Here is a 17,246-nt window from a genome sequence, read left to right as displayed (position 1 = left end):
GTATAATAAATAGAGAAAGTAAGAACTTTTTTTTTTAAGTCTCTCCAAGTCCTGGGTTATTACTCTTTTTTATTTTTTAAATATAGTATACTTTAAAAATTGAATAGTTGTGTCTTGTTAAATTTTAACTGTTACAACTGTTCAAATTCATCAATAAAGCATTTTCCTTTGCTTGCCTTTTGTAGTACAAGTTAACAAGCCTCTTAACTCTGAAACAGTAAATGTTTCATTGTTCTGCTGAGAAAACAGAACAGTTATTGGTTTGAAAGTGAACATTTTGTGATCATGGCTTCTAATAAACTTAAATATTTTATAGGTGACAAGGCAGTTGTATGAGCCGCTAGTTATGCAGCTTATTCACTGGTTTACAAGCAACAAGAAATTCGAGAGTCAAGACACTGTTGCCATGCTGGAAGCTATTCTGGTAATAATTTTCAATATAATATATACAAACAAATTCTGTTAAATTGTACTTAAATCAAGATCTTTTAACACTTTGTTTTTTTTTCTTATTGACAGTCAAAGTCATTCATTAATATTATCAATTCAAGAAAATACTTTTTTTACAGTTAAAAATGTTAAATGTTTTCTATAGGCTCTTTTGCTTTTAAAAGTGCAGTCAGTTGTATATTATAAAATACACAATAAGTAACATAATGGATACCAGTTAGGCTAGGAACTAAATGTAATGTCTTGTGACACATTAAAATTGCAAAACGTTTCAACTCAGCTCTCAGGTATTAAATGTGCTGTATTTTATTTTATTCTTAGAACCAATCAGTTTTTTAGATTAGATTAGAAATAGATAAACTTTATTAATTCCTTGGGGAAAATTAGATACATACAGCAGCAGAAACATAAATACAGATTCAAAGTACAAATAAAACAGATTGATAAATGAATGAATGAATATTGTGCAGATATTGTAAAATGAACTTAACAAGCATCGGGAGGAAGAATTGAGTTGCCTGATAACAGTGGTCAGAAAAGACCCCCCCACGCTGTGGTGGAATGGGCCTGTGGCTAAAAGTGCTCCAAGAGATTTCCTCCTGGAAATGACTTTTCATGATGGCATTCGATTTTGCCACCATCCTCCTTTCCACAACAGCTTCCAGTGTGTCCAGGGTTCATAATAAGTTTTGTTCAGGCATTGTGTGTCTTTTGAGCTCAAGATGCTTCCCCAGGAGGTGGCAGTATAGAGCAACACGTTGGCTACTATGTAGTGATAGAACATTTCCAGTAGTTTCCTGCAGACACTGCTCTGCCCATTCTTGTACAGCTGCACTGTGTCGTTTGGATAATCCAGTGTGTCGTTGGATAATCCAGTATGTTGTTTATGTGAAACTCCAGGTATTTGTAGCTCTACACCACTTTCACATCCACCCCTGAATGGTGACTGGTCCCAGAGGCTCTTTGGCATGCTAGAAGTGCTCCACCAGCTCTTTTGTCTTACTCCTATTAAATTGCAGGTTGTTGTCCCTGTACCACAAGACAAAGTCCTCCACAACCTTCGTATACGTTAGTTTCTCTCTGTTATTAATGCAGCCTATGATGGAAGAGTAATGTGAAACTTTTCGTAAATGTTAAGTGCTGGTATTGTGCTGAAAGTCTGTTGTGTATTCGGTAAAGGGAGTCAGGACAGTTCTGTGAGCTGCCCCAGCATTACACACCACCATTTCCGACACACATACCCTCAGCCTCACAAACTGATGATAGTTGGTCAGGTAGTCCATGATCCAGGAGATTGTGGTGGCATCAAGATTCAAAGCCTCGAGGTTTCTCCCCTACGGGATGAGGCAGAATGGTGTTAAAAGTATTGGAAAAATCAAAGAACACAGCCCTGTCTGTGGTGCTGGCTTTGTCCAAGTGGGAGTAGACTGTGTAGAGTATGTAGATCAGAGCATCCTCCACACCTTTATGTGTCTGATAGGCAAACTGCAGAAAATCCAGGTATTCTGAAGCCAAGGGTTGTATCTGTTTTAGGAAAAGCCTCTCAAAGCTCCTCATGATGTGTAGAATCGGTACACATAGAAGCGGTATAGAATCTTATGTGAAGTCCTTAGAATCCAGTGGAATGCCTTTTCTTTGCATATTTATCACAAGCTTTCATAATTAAGATAAATCTTTTGAAAATTTTAAATCATTGGGTTAACTTTATGAAAGAATGTTAAACAGGTAATTGCTTATTGCAAAATAATCTTAATAGTGTTGCTTTGTTCATTAACAGGATGGGTTGGTTCACCCTGTGGAAAGCACCCTGAGAGATTTCTGTGGTCAGTGTGTACAAGAATTTTTGAAGTGGTCAATAAAGCAGACAACTCCAGAGCAGCAGAAAAATAGCCCAGCTAATACCAAATCTCTTTTCAAGAGACTCTATAGTCTAGCACTGCATCCTAATGCTTTCAAGCGGCTTGGGGCAGCCCTAGCTTTTAACAGCATCTATAAACATTTCAGGTAATATTAGAGTTTTTTGCCTGGACCAGTGGGTAGAATTCAAGATTTACTAAAGTATAATTTATGGAGCAATACATTGTTGTCTTTGCTTAGATGTGTAATGTAGTGTCAGATTTAAAAATGAGTAATCATTGAGGACTGCTTGAATTTTATAAAATTTTGTAGCATCTAAATAAATTTGTTTTATTACTTTAATTTATGTAGTGAAACTTTTGTTTCAGAGAAGAAGAAGCCCTTGTTGATCAATTTGTGTTTGAAGTGTTGGTGATATACATTGAAAGCCTTGCTCTAGCACACACAGATGACAAGTCATTAGGTGTGTTTCATAATAGTATTTTTATCTGTTAATATTTGAAAGATAATTGTGTTTTGGTAGCATTTAGTAGTTTTTGTGATTAGTGTGTTTTACTTTTTAGGAACATTGCAACAGTGTAGCGATGCACTTAAACACCTGGAAAGGATAATAAAGTACAAGGCTACATCACTGAATAAAGCATCAAAAAGGCGTATTCCAAGGTTTCTTATTTTCAGTAATTATTTCAGTATTTTTTTTTCTGTTTTTAAATTTGTATTAGTATACATTTTTAGTCCTGTAACCTAGTATAAGATGCAGGTATGCTTAACATATGCATCAGAGTTAAGTAATTATTAATTGGCATGCTTCAACTATAAATACACATATATACATCAGAGGTAAGTAATAATTATTTGGCATACTTCAACTGTAAATATGCATATACATCAGAGGTAAGTAATTATGAATTGTTGTGCTCCAAATATAAATACACATCCAGTTTAATTTTGAAGTCACCAAAAGGAATTCTATCATTGGTGTAGTTAGGATACAATTATGAAACTTCTGTTTGTGGATAGCTGAGGTGGAATTCAGCTAGTTTGGGTCACAAATATATAAGTGAATGCAATTTTATTGCCTGCTTAGTAGATTCTTACTTTTGCACCCTGTATGGCCCTGTCTTTTTCAGGGGATTTGCACCTAATAAGCCTGTGTGCTTAGTGGATGTTGTATTGTGGCTACTGGAGCAGTGTGGACGGCCGCAGACTGAGTGCAGACACAGATGCATGGAATTATTTTATGAATTTGTTCCGCTGTTGCCAGGTAATTATGATTTCTTTCAATATGAAAATGTATGAGTCTGATATCTTTTAAAGCTTCAAAGTGAATCAAGTGGCAGCAGAGTTCATCTTGTTATAGATTTGTTTCGTTTTTAGAAGCTGTTCCTGTAACCTACAATATACAACATCTTAGAATGTTTAAGTGCTATTAGATTATAAATTATCCTTACACCTTTTGTTCTAATCAGTTTTTACTGCAAACTGTCATGATCAAGGCAAACATTTGGAATAACCAAAATGAGTTATTTGTATCCTAAAGTTAATGGACTGAAATATTCTGCTTGTATTAATATTCATACCACACACAATCATTTCCTTGAATCACATTTTGTGGCAACAGTAGCTTTAAGGGTCATATTTATGAAACTTCTGTCCACACAAAAAGAGACCTGAAATGTAAGTCTGCATCTTCCCAAATAAAAGTCAGGATTTATAAAAGAAATCTTGATGGGAAAACATGAGAATATTTACAGATGCATACGCAACATTTCAGAAAAAGTGAGAAATGATGACACCCTCGATCAAGCAGTGCAAGGCAGCTAAACCGGCCAAATGATGACTCATGCATATATATAACAGTCCATATCACTGTGCTGTTGCTATAAAGTGCGTTGATGAGACAAGCATTCAAAACTGATGAATATGACGTATAGACTCTGTTTTAATTTACTTTTAAGAGGGTCAGTGCTATGTATTTGCATTGAACAACTTTTTTGGTTTTCCTCAGTTCATACTGGCTACTGTTATCAATCACCAGTATTAAAAATCAGTGCAATCCCTTGTTGTCAATAATTGCTTCACTACCAGCTTAGAAAAAGTTATAAATGTCATGCCCTACAGCCTGTTCATTTCCTAATGGTTTGCCACAACGTGGCTTGTTTCGTGCAGCTTAAAAACTATGCAAATGGTCATATTGGTACTGACAGGTTGTTTTTTTTGCCCTTGATGATGTCAAACCTTTAAGCCAATTCAGGCTTCCAAGAGCCATTCTTTTGGAACTGTGTGTTGAATTGCTACTGGTATTAGAAAGACAAATTCCTTAAAATCAGGCTATATATGTTCATATTATCTTGCATACTCAGTATTGAAGCACACCATGGAATTACTCAAATTCAGACTGCAGTGTCATGGTGCATCAGATGGAGACTGCTGTACCTGCCAACAAAGTTTTGCAGTGTCTTGATTGCTAGTGTTGTGTTACATAATGTGGCACTGCATAATAATCTTCCTCCTTGTGACCTCGTTGATATGGAGCCAAATGACTTGGCTCCCTACCCACCTATGACAACTAATATATGCTGCAAAAGTGTGGTTATTTAACTCTAAGACACATGTTAAATGGTTTACCTGATTCCTCTGCATCTCTCTCGTCTGCCTCATCTGTATAATGTGGCATAGTGCCACATAATAAAGCATCTCAGATTACATACACCATTCGCTGATTGAAATCAGAAAGTGTAGATGAGCTTTCCTTCCTCTACCATTGCAATCTAAGGCTCTTTGTGGTGGTGGTCTTCGTCATTATCCTCATTCTTTTCTTCATCTTCATTGAGCAAGGTGTGGCCAGTAGAGCTCACCACATTCATAGGAGCACTAACATGTTGCCATTCAACATACAGTATTTGCACTTGACAGTGACACCTGTGCTTAGGCAACGAAATAACAGTTCTTTGCATATCTTTCCTATAGAGAAAAGAACTTCTGTCTCTCACTTTAAAATGTTTTTGCTTTTTGTGTCTGTTTTCTTGTCATCTGTGTCTTCTTACCTTGCAGGTAAATTTGTTCATTACATACATATACAATGTTGGTTAGCATGCTCCATATGCAGTTATTTCAAGGTGACTAGCTGGTAGGGTTTAAAAAGGATTAATTGTGTGCAAATGTACATATGCTGTTTCATAAGTCAAAAATGGTTTGGTGTGTGAATTTTCCTGTTTTTTGCCATATACATTTTCAGTCTCAATCCACACAAGGTTTTATAAATGAGTCCTCTTGTTTTTTTGGAATAAGTTTCCCCAGTGTTGTACATTGATTATGAATGGATTATGAATGAGTTTTCCTTCTTTCTTATTGAAGATATGCTCAAGTTAAGTGATGTTTCTAGGGCTGCACTCGTGGGCTGATATTTCTAACTTTGGCTGAAAGTAGTTATCAGAGCCTAGGTTGAGACTTTGGTTGGCCACACAAAGATGCACATTTTTTACTCTGATACAGCCTGTAGTTAGGATATAGCGGGTTGGATAATGGATGGATGGATGGATGGATACAGTTAGGGTTTGCTGTGGCCATTTGCCTTTGTACATCTTCTACTTAATGTGTGCTTATGATCATTTTCATAAAGTTTCTTCTGAGCTTTATATTTTTATCAAACTGAATCAAGCTTCCTTGCAACATTTATTTTAAAAAGAAAAGGAAGTAAACAAAACAAATGCTTACTGTACTTTAAAAAGTTGTACAGTTTTGACAGATGACAATTTCTTTGCTTTGTTTGAGCAGTGTGATAAAGCTAGTATGCTTTGATCACTGCGTCACAAATACTTAAAATGTGAACCAAACCTTGTGATGTCCTGTTGCTCCATGCATGCTAGAATAAGATGTGTACATATCATTTGTAGTCCAGCAGGTGACAAAAATCCATTATCATCTGCATTCATTATTAACACCAACATATTTCTTATTGTCGTGAACAATTCAGCAGTGTCAGTACATCTTGTTGGAAGGTGATTGCAGCCTTCTTAGTGACAAAGTACAATTTTGGGTGGGAATGCCAAGTTTAAAGAACTGCCAATTAATACAGTCCATAATATAATTAACTTTTCAGTGATATGCTTAATCACCTTAGCAAAACCATTTACAAGAGCAGTATTGTTTGTGGATTTGGCATGTACATGTACTGACCTGGGTTAAATTGGTGTTATGAATGTTGTACAGGCTTATTACTGTGCACTTTTAAAAAGACAGTAGAGGTGAAAATTCTTACAGATTTATTGTCATTTCCTTTAAAAATATATGTATTTTTCTTAATTACTAGGTTATCTATCTATCTATAACCATTCACCCCCTGTTTAATCTAAAGTAGTCAGAGGTTTTATTTAGAGCATAAGCAGATTGTCATTTTTCCTAGGAGATTGCAGAAACTCATTAGCGGTAATTGAACCAAAAGCCTTATACAGTAGTCGTCAGTATTAAAACTTGTTCCATACCACACCACATTCATCTATCTCTATTTGTTAAAATATTATTGTTCATTTTAGCATTACTCTACACAGTTATATTCATTAAATTAGGTCTTAAATAGTATAGTATGAGTGTAGGTACTCTTAACAATAGGCAAGGAAAGTTCACAGTGTGTCCTGGTCAGTGGCGAGATTATTTGGCCAGAGAAGTAGCAGGTATTTTTTTTTTTTTTTTTTTTTTAAAGGAGTAGTGCGACTCTGATTCTGTGGGTGTAGATGTATGTAGGAGAGATGGGCAAAGGGAATGTGCTTAATGGAGGAACTGGCTGATTGGTTCTTCACATGTGGAGGAGCAGTTGGCATAGCCATCCATCATTAGTGCTCCGGCAGATTGGTCATTTCACCTACTCTCGCAGGAGTATAAAGATCTGAGAGCTAGGACAGGAAAAGGGAAGATCAAGATGAAGCAGAAGATTGATTGGCAGGAAAACCTAGTGAGAGAAGGAGAGAATGTGCAGAATAGTCCAGTTTATCCATTCATGGTTATAACTATTGCTGTTCTGGGAAATTAAAGAGGCCATGAGCACCAGGAGCATCACAAATCCATGAGTCTTTTTTTATTATTATTATTATTTTTAAAAGATACATATCAATGAAAGCATAATTAATTCAGATGATTTGTATACTGTGTATACTTTCTCTGCCATATTAAGGTAGTCCTGGTAGATCCAATGTAGAAAAAGGCTTCTTTTAAAAGTTCTTTATGTACTTTTTTTAAATAAAGGTAACAAAAACACTTCTCTGTGGCTGGATGATCTCATAAAGAAGCAAGGGGTATCTTTCTTGATTGATTGCTTTGAGTGTGGAGGCTCAGTTAAAAGTGGATCAGGGATTTTGTCCAAACGCACCCTTCAAGAAATCCAAGAACCGTTCAGCCTGCGCATAACCCTATGGTGGATGGATATGTTGCTTGCTTCTCTAGACTGCTATAATACCTTCATTGGACTTCGATTTGTCAAGCCTTATGAAATTTTGGGTGAGCACAAGAACAGATCTTGTACTTTTTATCTATTTATTTGTTTTGTTTATTTTGCTTATGCAATTGACAAAGCTTTATTTATTTCATATTTTTAGAGTTCATTTGCATTCTCATTTTCCATTATGTATTTTTCTTTTATAAATTTTGTAGGTTCAGATTCAAAGTCAGGGTTTTTGCAAGCTGTCAGATTTTTCCTGAACAAACTTGCCTTACATGATGTGTCAGCTGCTGAAAAATGCTTTGAGTCTGGGGCTAAGGGTGTACTCTTTAGTCCCAGGGAGCAAGAACATTATAACTTCAAAAAAGGAACCATCATTGTGAGGACATTGGAATTTGTTACTATGGTTCTTGAGAACTGCCAGCCTCAGTTTTGGAAGGTATACTATAGATATATAAACCTGATATTTCTGTAGATTTGTCCAGTTTTACTTTAACTGAGAATATTCCCTATACTAAGCTCATTATATAAATAATACAAACAATAAAGTCTAATGGAGGTTTTGGATTTACATGAATAAATAACATTTTGTGCACATATTTGCTGTGCTCCCTTCACTGGTAAAGTGTGTGTGCAAAGGAAAATATGTCACAATGTCTTTTCAGCCTAATAATGAATAGTTACTTTAAAATGGTAACATTATCTGATATATATAATTTTTTTTTGTTGTTAACTACTCCTTAAGGTACTAGAGAACCATGTTTTGAACCCAGATTTCTTTAAGTTGACTGCAGTGGCTGTTTGCATCCCTTCAAACATTGGATTCAATATGGCAGATGTGGAAGTAATGAAGAATCTTCCAGATGTATGTGTGCGCCTCATGAAAGCCTTGAAAAATTCAATTTATAAAGACAAATTGGAAGCTTACATTAAAGAAATGATCACTGCTTACAGGTGCAGATTTTGTATCTATTACTGTATGCTTTATTTACTGCAGAAATACGTAATAGAATTTTTTTTTTTAATTTTGTTTTGGTTACAACTTTCAGACTGTGTTAAGCAGTGATTTCTGCTTAGTGACATCCAGTTGTTGCTTTTTCCACCAATGTAAAAAACAGCTTATTGGTATATGGAGTTGCTTGAACTTTCATAACTTTATTATAAAAGTTTATCTATTAATGTTCACATCGCAATTTTGTTTTTTAACATTGATATTTTTATTTAGGACTAGCAAAATACCCGCGCTTCGCAGCGGAGAAGTAGTGTGTTAAAGAAGCAATGAAAAGAAAAGGAAACATTTTTAAAATAACGTAACCTGATTGTCAATGTAATTGTTTTGTCACTGTTGTGAGTGATGAGTGTTGTTGTCATATATATATATATATATATATATATATATATATATATATATATATATATATACACACACACACATAAACATATATATATATACATACATATCTATACATATACACATATATACATACATATATATCTACATATATACACACACATATACATACATACACACACATATATACACAAATATATATATATATATATATATATATATATATATATATACACACACAGCTATTTCAGATCAGTGCAATACGCTGCTTGTTAGAACGGATAACTCCGCTCTTACGTGCAATAACAAATCAAATCATTCAGTTGTCTTTGCTCATATGTCATTTTAGAGCTGGTCGCCTGGCATCTTTTTTTGGCCACAAGTTCGTTTCTGTTTGGTGTGAGGTTCTGTGTTGTGGAGATTCTCAGGATGGATTGCAGGTGCTCATCAGTGAGGCATCTCCTGTGTGCTGTTTTGTTAGTCTTTATCACTGAGAAGAGCTTCTCACACAGATATGTGCTAACAAACATGCACAAGGTTCGAGCCGCATGTAGACGGACTTTTTTTGTTCTTCAAAGTCACCAAAGCGCCGTGCAAACTCAGTGCGCAGTGCGCTCAGTTTATCAGCAAAGTGCGATTTGGGAACACCGTAGTGACGACTTGGTTTAACAGTACTTGGCAACAGGGAAAGTGGGGCAAGGTGAACTGGTGCATTTGTGTCTCCCATAAAAGCAGCTTCACTTGAAATCACTTTGTGATTGTGCACGGTTAAAACGTCCGCTGAAGTGTCAGATTCTTATTTAATTATGCTGTTTTCTGTATCTTCTGAATTGCATTCAGGTTACCCTGATGCAAGGCAGCTGAAGCGCTGCATTATGGGATCTGTAGTTTATTGTGTTACCAGCGCTTCATATACTCGGGTTTTAATAACAATAATACAGTATATAAAATGATCTCGGGCGGATATAATTACGCCGGGCGGATGTGGCCCTGCCCTTGAGTTTGACACATATGGACTAAATAGAACTTGAAAAGATATGTTTTTTCAAATGTGATCGCGCAATTCAGATAGAGTTGACGCGCACTACAGCCTGCATGCCTTAATGAGTCATCCTCCCCTCGCTCTTACTTTTTTACCGCTCATCTAATGAATACACTGAGTATGGCTTTACCAAAACAATCATTGATGGCAAATAAAGTATCCATTATTCGAGTATGTAGAGCGGGATATATATATATACATATATATATATATACCCGCGTATCGCAGCGGAGAAGTAGTGTGTTAAAAAGGTAGAAAAGAAAAGGGAACATTTTAAAAATAACGTAACATGACTGTCAATATACAGTATTTGTTTTGTGAGTGTTACTGAGTGTTGCTGTCATCAAGGATTTGATTATCATTATTTCTTTCAATCAGGTTCGTATTTGTAGGATGTGTTGTGTTCAAGTTACATTCCGTGTTTGTCAATCGTTGTAAAGATGACAGGTTTCATTCATCGATTCGTTTCTTACTGCATCAATAAACAGCTCGTCTTCTTCTTTATCTGAGACCTGACACACTGCATGCACGGGTTTTTTTTACACTGTCTTCCTTTAGCGGGACATTGACTTTTTCCACCGTGTGCTTTGTTTCCGCAGTAGCTGGATTTATGAATATGCTTATCAGACGCTTCATATTTTTGCTGCCTTTTCAATTGTGTAATTCGGTTTTGTTCAGCTCTTTGGAACTGTTGCTTTTATCTGTGCACCGCGCCAGTTCACGTGAGCCGCCGGTGTACATGCATCGAAGGTTCCCAGCTGTGCTGGTGCCATCTCGCTATGTCCGTGGCTGTATTTAATGTTACCTTAGTCCTGGCACTTAAAACTTTCTCTCGCAGTTTCGCTGAGTTTGTGTCAAACACCACCCTGACCATCTCATCTTCCTCTCCATAAGCACAGTCCTTCACCCGTGAATATTTACCCGTGGCAGTTTGCTATTGGATTGCCGCTGACGGACGGCCTTATATGGGCAGGCACTAAATTACAAACGCCAGCGCAGCCTGTCTATGAACTTAATTTAAAGTGTAGGTTTACATCGTGCTTTGTTTCCGAAGTAGCAGAACTCATGAATATGGTTGTATATGTCACTCGCTCGCTTCTTATTGTTTCGCTGCCTTCTCGATTATATAATGCATGTTTTCTTAAGCGCTTTTTTGAGCTCTTCCTGGTTTTCTATGTACTGCGTGATTACGTGGGAGGCGTGATGATGTCACACGAAACTCCGCCCACGGCGTTGAAGCTCATCTCCATTACAGTAAATGGAGAAAAACTGCTTCCAGTTATGACCATTACGCGTAGAATTTCTATATAAAACCTGCCCAACTTTTGTAAGGAAGCTGTAAGGAATGAACCTGCCAAATTTCAGCCTTCCACCCACACGGGAAGTTGGAGAATTAGTGATGAGTCAGTGAGTGGGTCAGTGAGTGAGTGAGTGAGGGCTTTGCCTTTTATTAGTATAGATGACCTATGGTGAAAGATTTCCTATCAGTTTGTGTTGTGAGAGTTTTTGTCCAAATATGATTCTGTTTTTGAGCCAAAATTCAATCTAAAACACTTAAATGCTACAGAATAGTTGGCAATGGAAACTTTGCTTCCATTTCAAATTAGGGACCAGAAACAAACAGATTTTAACTCTTTGTTCTGATTTCCATATCAGCTAAAATATATGGTTGAAAATCAACTTTTTTCCACAGATCGTTTTTAGCTTGCAGACAAAAACACCGGGGAAATGATGATGAATCCTGAGTGGGAACAGACTAGTTTACTGCCTTGTATATTGTCAGAAAACAATGATATGAATAACCATGACATTTCAAAATAATTAAGACAGTAAATTTTTACCAAGCAAAAATCAGGAAAGCTGTTGTCATAATCCATTAATTCCTTTAAAAGATGTAATCTTGCAGATATAAAATTACAAAATAATAACATATTTATTTAAAATAAAAGTTCAATTTAAAAAATCAGTAGTTGGAAATACTGTAGCCTTCCAGAACCTGTTATAAATAGATTTAATTAAAATACCAAAACCAACCATCTTAGTTATAAATTGTAGTGTTGGAAAGATTTTCAAGGGTTTCAGTATTTTATAATTTGTGTAATAGCATGTTCACTCATAAAGGAAAGATTTGTTTCTGATTATTGACATTGTATTTGGTTATAATAATAGCAAGTACATTTTAAAGTTTTTATGGTGTTATTTAAGTTCTGCTGTATTCAGGAATTATATGAGAAATCCATGTGTTAGTCACCTTTACCATTTAAAAGACACACTTCATAGTAACAAAAAATACATCAGTTAGCATGGTAAATTGTTACTTAATTCAAATATCTCACAGAGTAACATCATGGCATAAATTTTCAAATGTCTTAGTATAGATTTGTAATATACATCATTTGGCTGCAATACTGTTTTAAAGTAGTTTGTGAAAGAAACACTTTTCAATTTCAATTTTTTAAAAAATATTTTAAATATGTCAATACACATAGGAAAAGCAAAGTCTTTTTATATGTATTTAGGCAGAGGTAATAACTTGGTTAAGACTGACCACAGCAGCTAATGCCTGTTTCTGTTTCTCTGGGTACACTTTATGAATGAGTCCTGGATGAGGTGCCAGTATGTTTCAGAACTCGCATACACATGCTTACATTCATTCATACAGAATAAGATAATATAAAAAGACAGTTCACTGGACTGTGATCAATTAAAAGAAGAATGAGGCACTGACTGTTATATTTTTTGAAATAAAAAACATGTACAATTTACTTCTAATGCTTGTTTCATTTTTAATTATGTCACAGCATTAAATAGATTCTGCATTAAAATATTTTTTCCAACAAATAAAACCATCATATCAAAAATGAAAATACAATTTTTACATATATTTAGAAAAATATTTAAATTATTTGCTCAAATAATTTGTGTCTGACTACAAAATAAGGAACATAATACAAAACTATACTGCACATACTGTGTTAAATGAACTTCATTCTGGCTAAATCATTTCATTAAATACTTGAATGTTACCTAACCATGAAATAACAGAAAATACTAAGTATTGCACTTTTGGTCAAAGGCAAAGTAATTTATAACTACAATCTAAAGATACAGTATTTTAGTTATTTCTGAAAACTGGAGATGCTATCAGAACTTTTAATTTTAAAATAGATTTCATTCCTTCACTCCAGACTAGAGTTAATTTCAAGCTCCTACACTGAAGACAGAGTCATGGCAAAAATTACATATATGAAAATGTATGAAGGGCTCCTGTTGTTTTAATATCTTTCAAACTGATGCTTTTCAGTAATTTTAAGTCTGACATTAGTGATGTTTTACAAATCCACTGTAACACTAAAACTGTTTCTGCTCTTCTTTTACAAACAACAGTGTCCAAGAGCTTTGTGAAGTGGACTTTTATAAGACAGACTCTTGGTCAGATCAGGCCCGGTTGATGCTTGTCCTGTCTGCTTGCAAACAACTGCACAGAGCCGAGCTGCTTAATTCAACTTTGCAAAGTCAGGTTAGAGCTCTAAATGCCTCTTAACAGTAATAATTTTATTCCACTGATTGATGTTAGAAGTGGAAAGAATTGAATATTAGCAGTACTTCTGAAAATGTGTATATGCTATTATTTCTTTCTAAAATAATAATCAATATCATGGAAAGCAGATAATGTAATGGTACATCCTAGTACTCATTTTTGCAATTACTTTAAAATATTTGTATGTGGGATTGAACCAATTTTTTATAAATTCCTCTCCGTAGTCCCTGTCAGTTTCTTCATTTTTATGTTAGGGAAGTTAATATAGTTTTAGGTGATATCTCCTTCATATTGTGAGGCTGTTCTCTAGTAGCAAGTGGTTTCAGTATGTGGTGGAGAGTGTGATGCCTGGGTTGCCCACAGCTGGCACACTCACCCTCTACTCAGACATCAATAGTTGTAAACTGAGATGGACCAGCAGCAAGTGTGGAGACAGAAAAGGTTTAAGGTGCAAGAAGTTCAAAGTGTTGATTAAAATTAAAACAAAAATCAAAGTATAAATGTCCATGGAAAAGGCCAATACATTAAAAGTTCTTCCTTTTAAAACATGGGAACCTCCTAAAACCAGATTGTTACAGTGAGAGAGTGTTGTGTTTTTTTTTTTTATCAAAATGCACTGATTTTGTAAGAAGAAGGGAAAAAAAGCCACAGTGAAACTAAAGATCCTGCAGTTCCCTTGGAGACATCTTTGGGATTCTGACCCAGAGCATCATTCACAGTTCAGGCCCCTCCTGGGAGATCAGGTGAAGTCTTCAGTCAACTTGGCTCCAGCCACTGTTGCTGTTAAGCTCAACACACAGCAGCAGTTTCAACTGGCTTCCCTCACAGTTGGGCTCTTTACTTTAACTTTCCTAAAGCCACCGTTGCCCAGGCCCTGCACATAGCAGCTGCTCCTCTCGGCTTCACACATAGTTCTGCCCTTCAAGCCCCACCCACAGCAGGGGTTTCAACCAGCTTCACACAGTAAACTTCCCAGTAATAGAGAACCACACTAATGAAAGCATAGGTTCCTTTGTGCATATGAAAAAGCAAGTACACCCCATGAAATGCTTTTTAATTTTTTCATATGTAGACATACCAAGATTTGATCTTCATTTAAACAGTATCTTAAGATAAAGGTGATGTAATTGGACTTATCAATAATCTATTCAGCAAAAAATGAACAAATACACCATTTATGTCTGTGGAAGAAATATGTACACCCTTGGCTCTAATAATTGGTGTTGCCTCTTGTGGCAGAAACAGACTCAAGTAGGCCTTTCCTATAACTGTCTACCAGTCTTTGACAATGACTGTGAGAAAGTTTTTTCTGCTCTTCCATGCAAAATAGTTCCAGCTGTGGAGTCTTTGAGTGGCATGCCGTACCTGTTTAAAATGTGCCCACATCATCTCAGTGGGATTCAGATCCAGGTATTGGCCATTCCAGATCCCTCCATTTTTTTATTTTCTACCATTCCTTGGTAGATTTACTGGTATGTTTAGAGATATTGCCATTTTAAAAGGTCCACTTTGAGGTGAGTTTACATTATCCTCAAGGATCTTCTAATACAAAAAAGAATTCATAGTGGATTCTATGATGGTGAGCTACCCAGGTACTGATGCAGTAAAGCCACAAACTACTGTAGAGCATTTCCATTATGTGTATTTGTTCATGTTTTGCATTTGATATGAGAAACTTTAGACCTGCACAGCAAAGGTTTCCTAATGGCACACCTCTTTTGTAGATTTAGCTTGTGGTGCTTCTTCTAATGGTTGGCATCAGCAGTGGCAAGAACTTCCTGTAGGTCCTGTAATGAAATTCTGGTTTTCTTTGAGACTTCTTTTAGCATTTTCTGTTCTGCTCTTAGGCTGAACTTGCTTTGACAACCTGTTCAAGTTGTTTGCAGTTTTTTCCACTTGTAGATGATCTTCCCGACAGTGAGTTGTTGATTTCCAATTATTTGGAGATCTGTTTTAAATCACTTCCCAGACTCATAGGAGCCTTTTTTGTGGAGGCTTCAGAGTTCTCTTTTGATAAGGCATGGTGAAAATATGCATTTCAACAACACAGACCAAAGCAAAGTTCAAGATCTTCTCTAATTATGTTCTAATCTTTTGCACCAGATCTGGTGCATCTTATTCTAGTTTTAGGTATTTGAAGTAGAGATAAATGTAGAGGTATACTTACTCTTTCCTAATGCAAAATTTGCATTTATTTTTTTTTATTGTGATGGACTTCAAAATGTAAATACGACATGATGTGTGTTATGTCACCTTCATATATATCCATCCATCCATTGTCCAACCCGCTGAATCCGAACACAGGGTCACGGGGTTCTGCTGGAGCCAATCCCAGCCAACACAGGGCACAAGGCAGGAACCAATCTTGGGCAGGGTGCCAACCCACCACAGCCTTCATATATAGATATTGTTTATATGAAGATTGAATCTTGCTTAAGTTTACATGTGTTAAAAAAGAAAAAAATATTTAATGTGGTGTGCTTACTTTTTCACATGACTGTATGCTGGTTGACCCCCTCTTGCATGGTGTTCTTAGAGGATTCCAAGTAGGTCTCACTAGAATCTTAGAGGTTATATGATGTAGTAGGACCCAGAAATACCTGACTTTAAAATCAGACAGAGAGAGATAGAAAGTGGGAAAGTAATAGAGTTCAGCCAGTATGTCCAGAACAAGGTTTGTCAACTGAAGTCTCTCTTAGTTAGGTAAGATAGGGTAAGATTGCCTTTTTAAGGGGAGGTGCCATATAGGTCAGCATTTTACCACTCATTCTCTAAGGGAAGCACATGTTCCTGACCTAAAAGAGTGGCACCTATATTGGAATGGATAGCTGGCAAGTGGTTTTAATAGTTACACAGAAGTCTATGCTCAGTGCTTTCGGAACACAAAGAGTCAATAGAATATTCAAACCTTGTATTGTATTAACCAAACATATACTGGACCTGAACCAGAAAATGATTACAGAGACTGGATTATTTTTGCATCATATAAGAGTGAAAGGTCTCTTCGGGACAGACAATTAATTCTTTTAAGTCACATACTAGGAGAAGATTTGTGAAACTCCTAACAGATCATTTGTGTGAGCAATTCATTTAGGCATAGACAGAGGCTTACTGGCAAGACGATAAGACCAGGGTTGTAGGAGCAAAATAAGTAGAGATTAAATATAAAATGGCAGAATGCTTTTTTTGGTACTTTGTGGTCGAAAAGGTAATTGCACCGGAATACCAGAAAAAAAGATGTGTGAGCTTGTTATGTAGGGCCCAGACTTGAATTTTTTTTTTTTTCCCAATTTAGGTGCTTTGTGTTCTCTACCTGTTAATCTCTTCTTTTTCTTTTTTACTTTTAGGGTAAATTGAGTTGAATTATTTGGTTGACTTTGCAATTTTTTGGAAATGAGGGGGAGACAGTTTAAAACAAAATATCTTTCTTCCTAAATGTATGCACACTTTTTTGAGACATTTTGCCTTATTTTTAGCCATAAACCAAAACCTCAGAAAGCTCATCTTAAATTATATTAATTTTAAAACATTTTCATTTTTGTTTGTAAGGAAGTTGTGCTTTACAATAAGA

The 17,246-nt window shown here is 35.8% G+C and overlaps 1 protein-coding gene across 1 annotated transcript in view; it reads left to right on the top strand.

Moving 5' to 3' along the window:
* prkdc (protein kinase, DNA-activated, catalytic subunit) overlaps window positions 1–17,246 on the top strand; it is a 263,584-nt gene that overhangs the window by 71,034 nt on the left and 175,304 nt on the right. Inside the window, exons 26-34 of the mRNA XM_039754497.1 lie at window positions 317–424; window positions 2,228–2,454; window positions 2,676–2,770; window positions 2,871–2,970; window positions 3,438–3,571; window positions 7,549–7,800; window positions 7,954–8,180; window positions 8,487–8,695; window positions 13,522–13,654. Coding sequence (XP_039610431.1) covers window positions 317–424; window positions 2,228–2,454; window positions 2,676–2,770; window positions 2,871–2,970; window positions 3,438–3,571; window positions 7,549–7,800; window positions 7,954–8,180; window positions 8,487–8,695; window positions 13,522–13,654 — 1,485 coding nt within the window. The remainder of the gene's footprint in view (window positions 1–316; window positions 425–2,227; window positions 2,455–2,675; window positions 2,771–2,870; window positions 2,971–3,437; window positions 3,572–7,548; window positions 7,801–7,953; window positions 8,181–8,486; window positions 8,696–13,521; window positions 13,655–17,246) is intronic.

Source organism: Polypterus senegalus, chromosome 5 (genome assembly GCF_016835505.1).
Source record: "Polypterus senegalus isolate Bchr_013 chromosome 5, ASM1683550v1, whole genome shotgun sequence".
NCBI classification, from domain to species: Eukaryota; Metazoa; Chordata; class Cladistia; order Polypteriformes; family Polypteridae; genus Polypterus; species Polypterus senegalus.
This window is presented reverse-complemented; position numbering and strand designations above follow the sequence as displayed.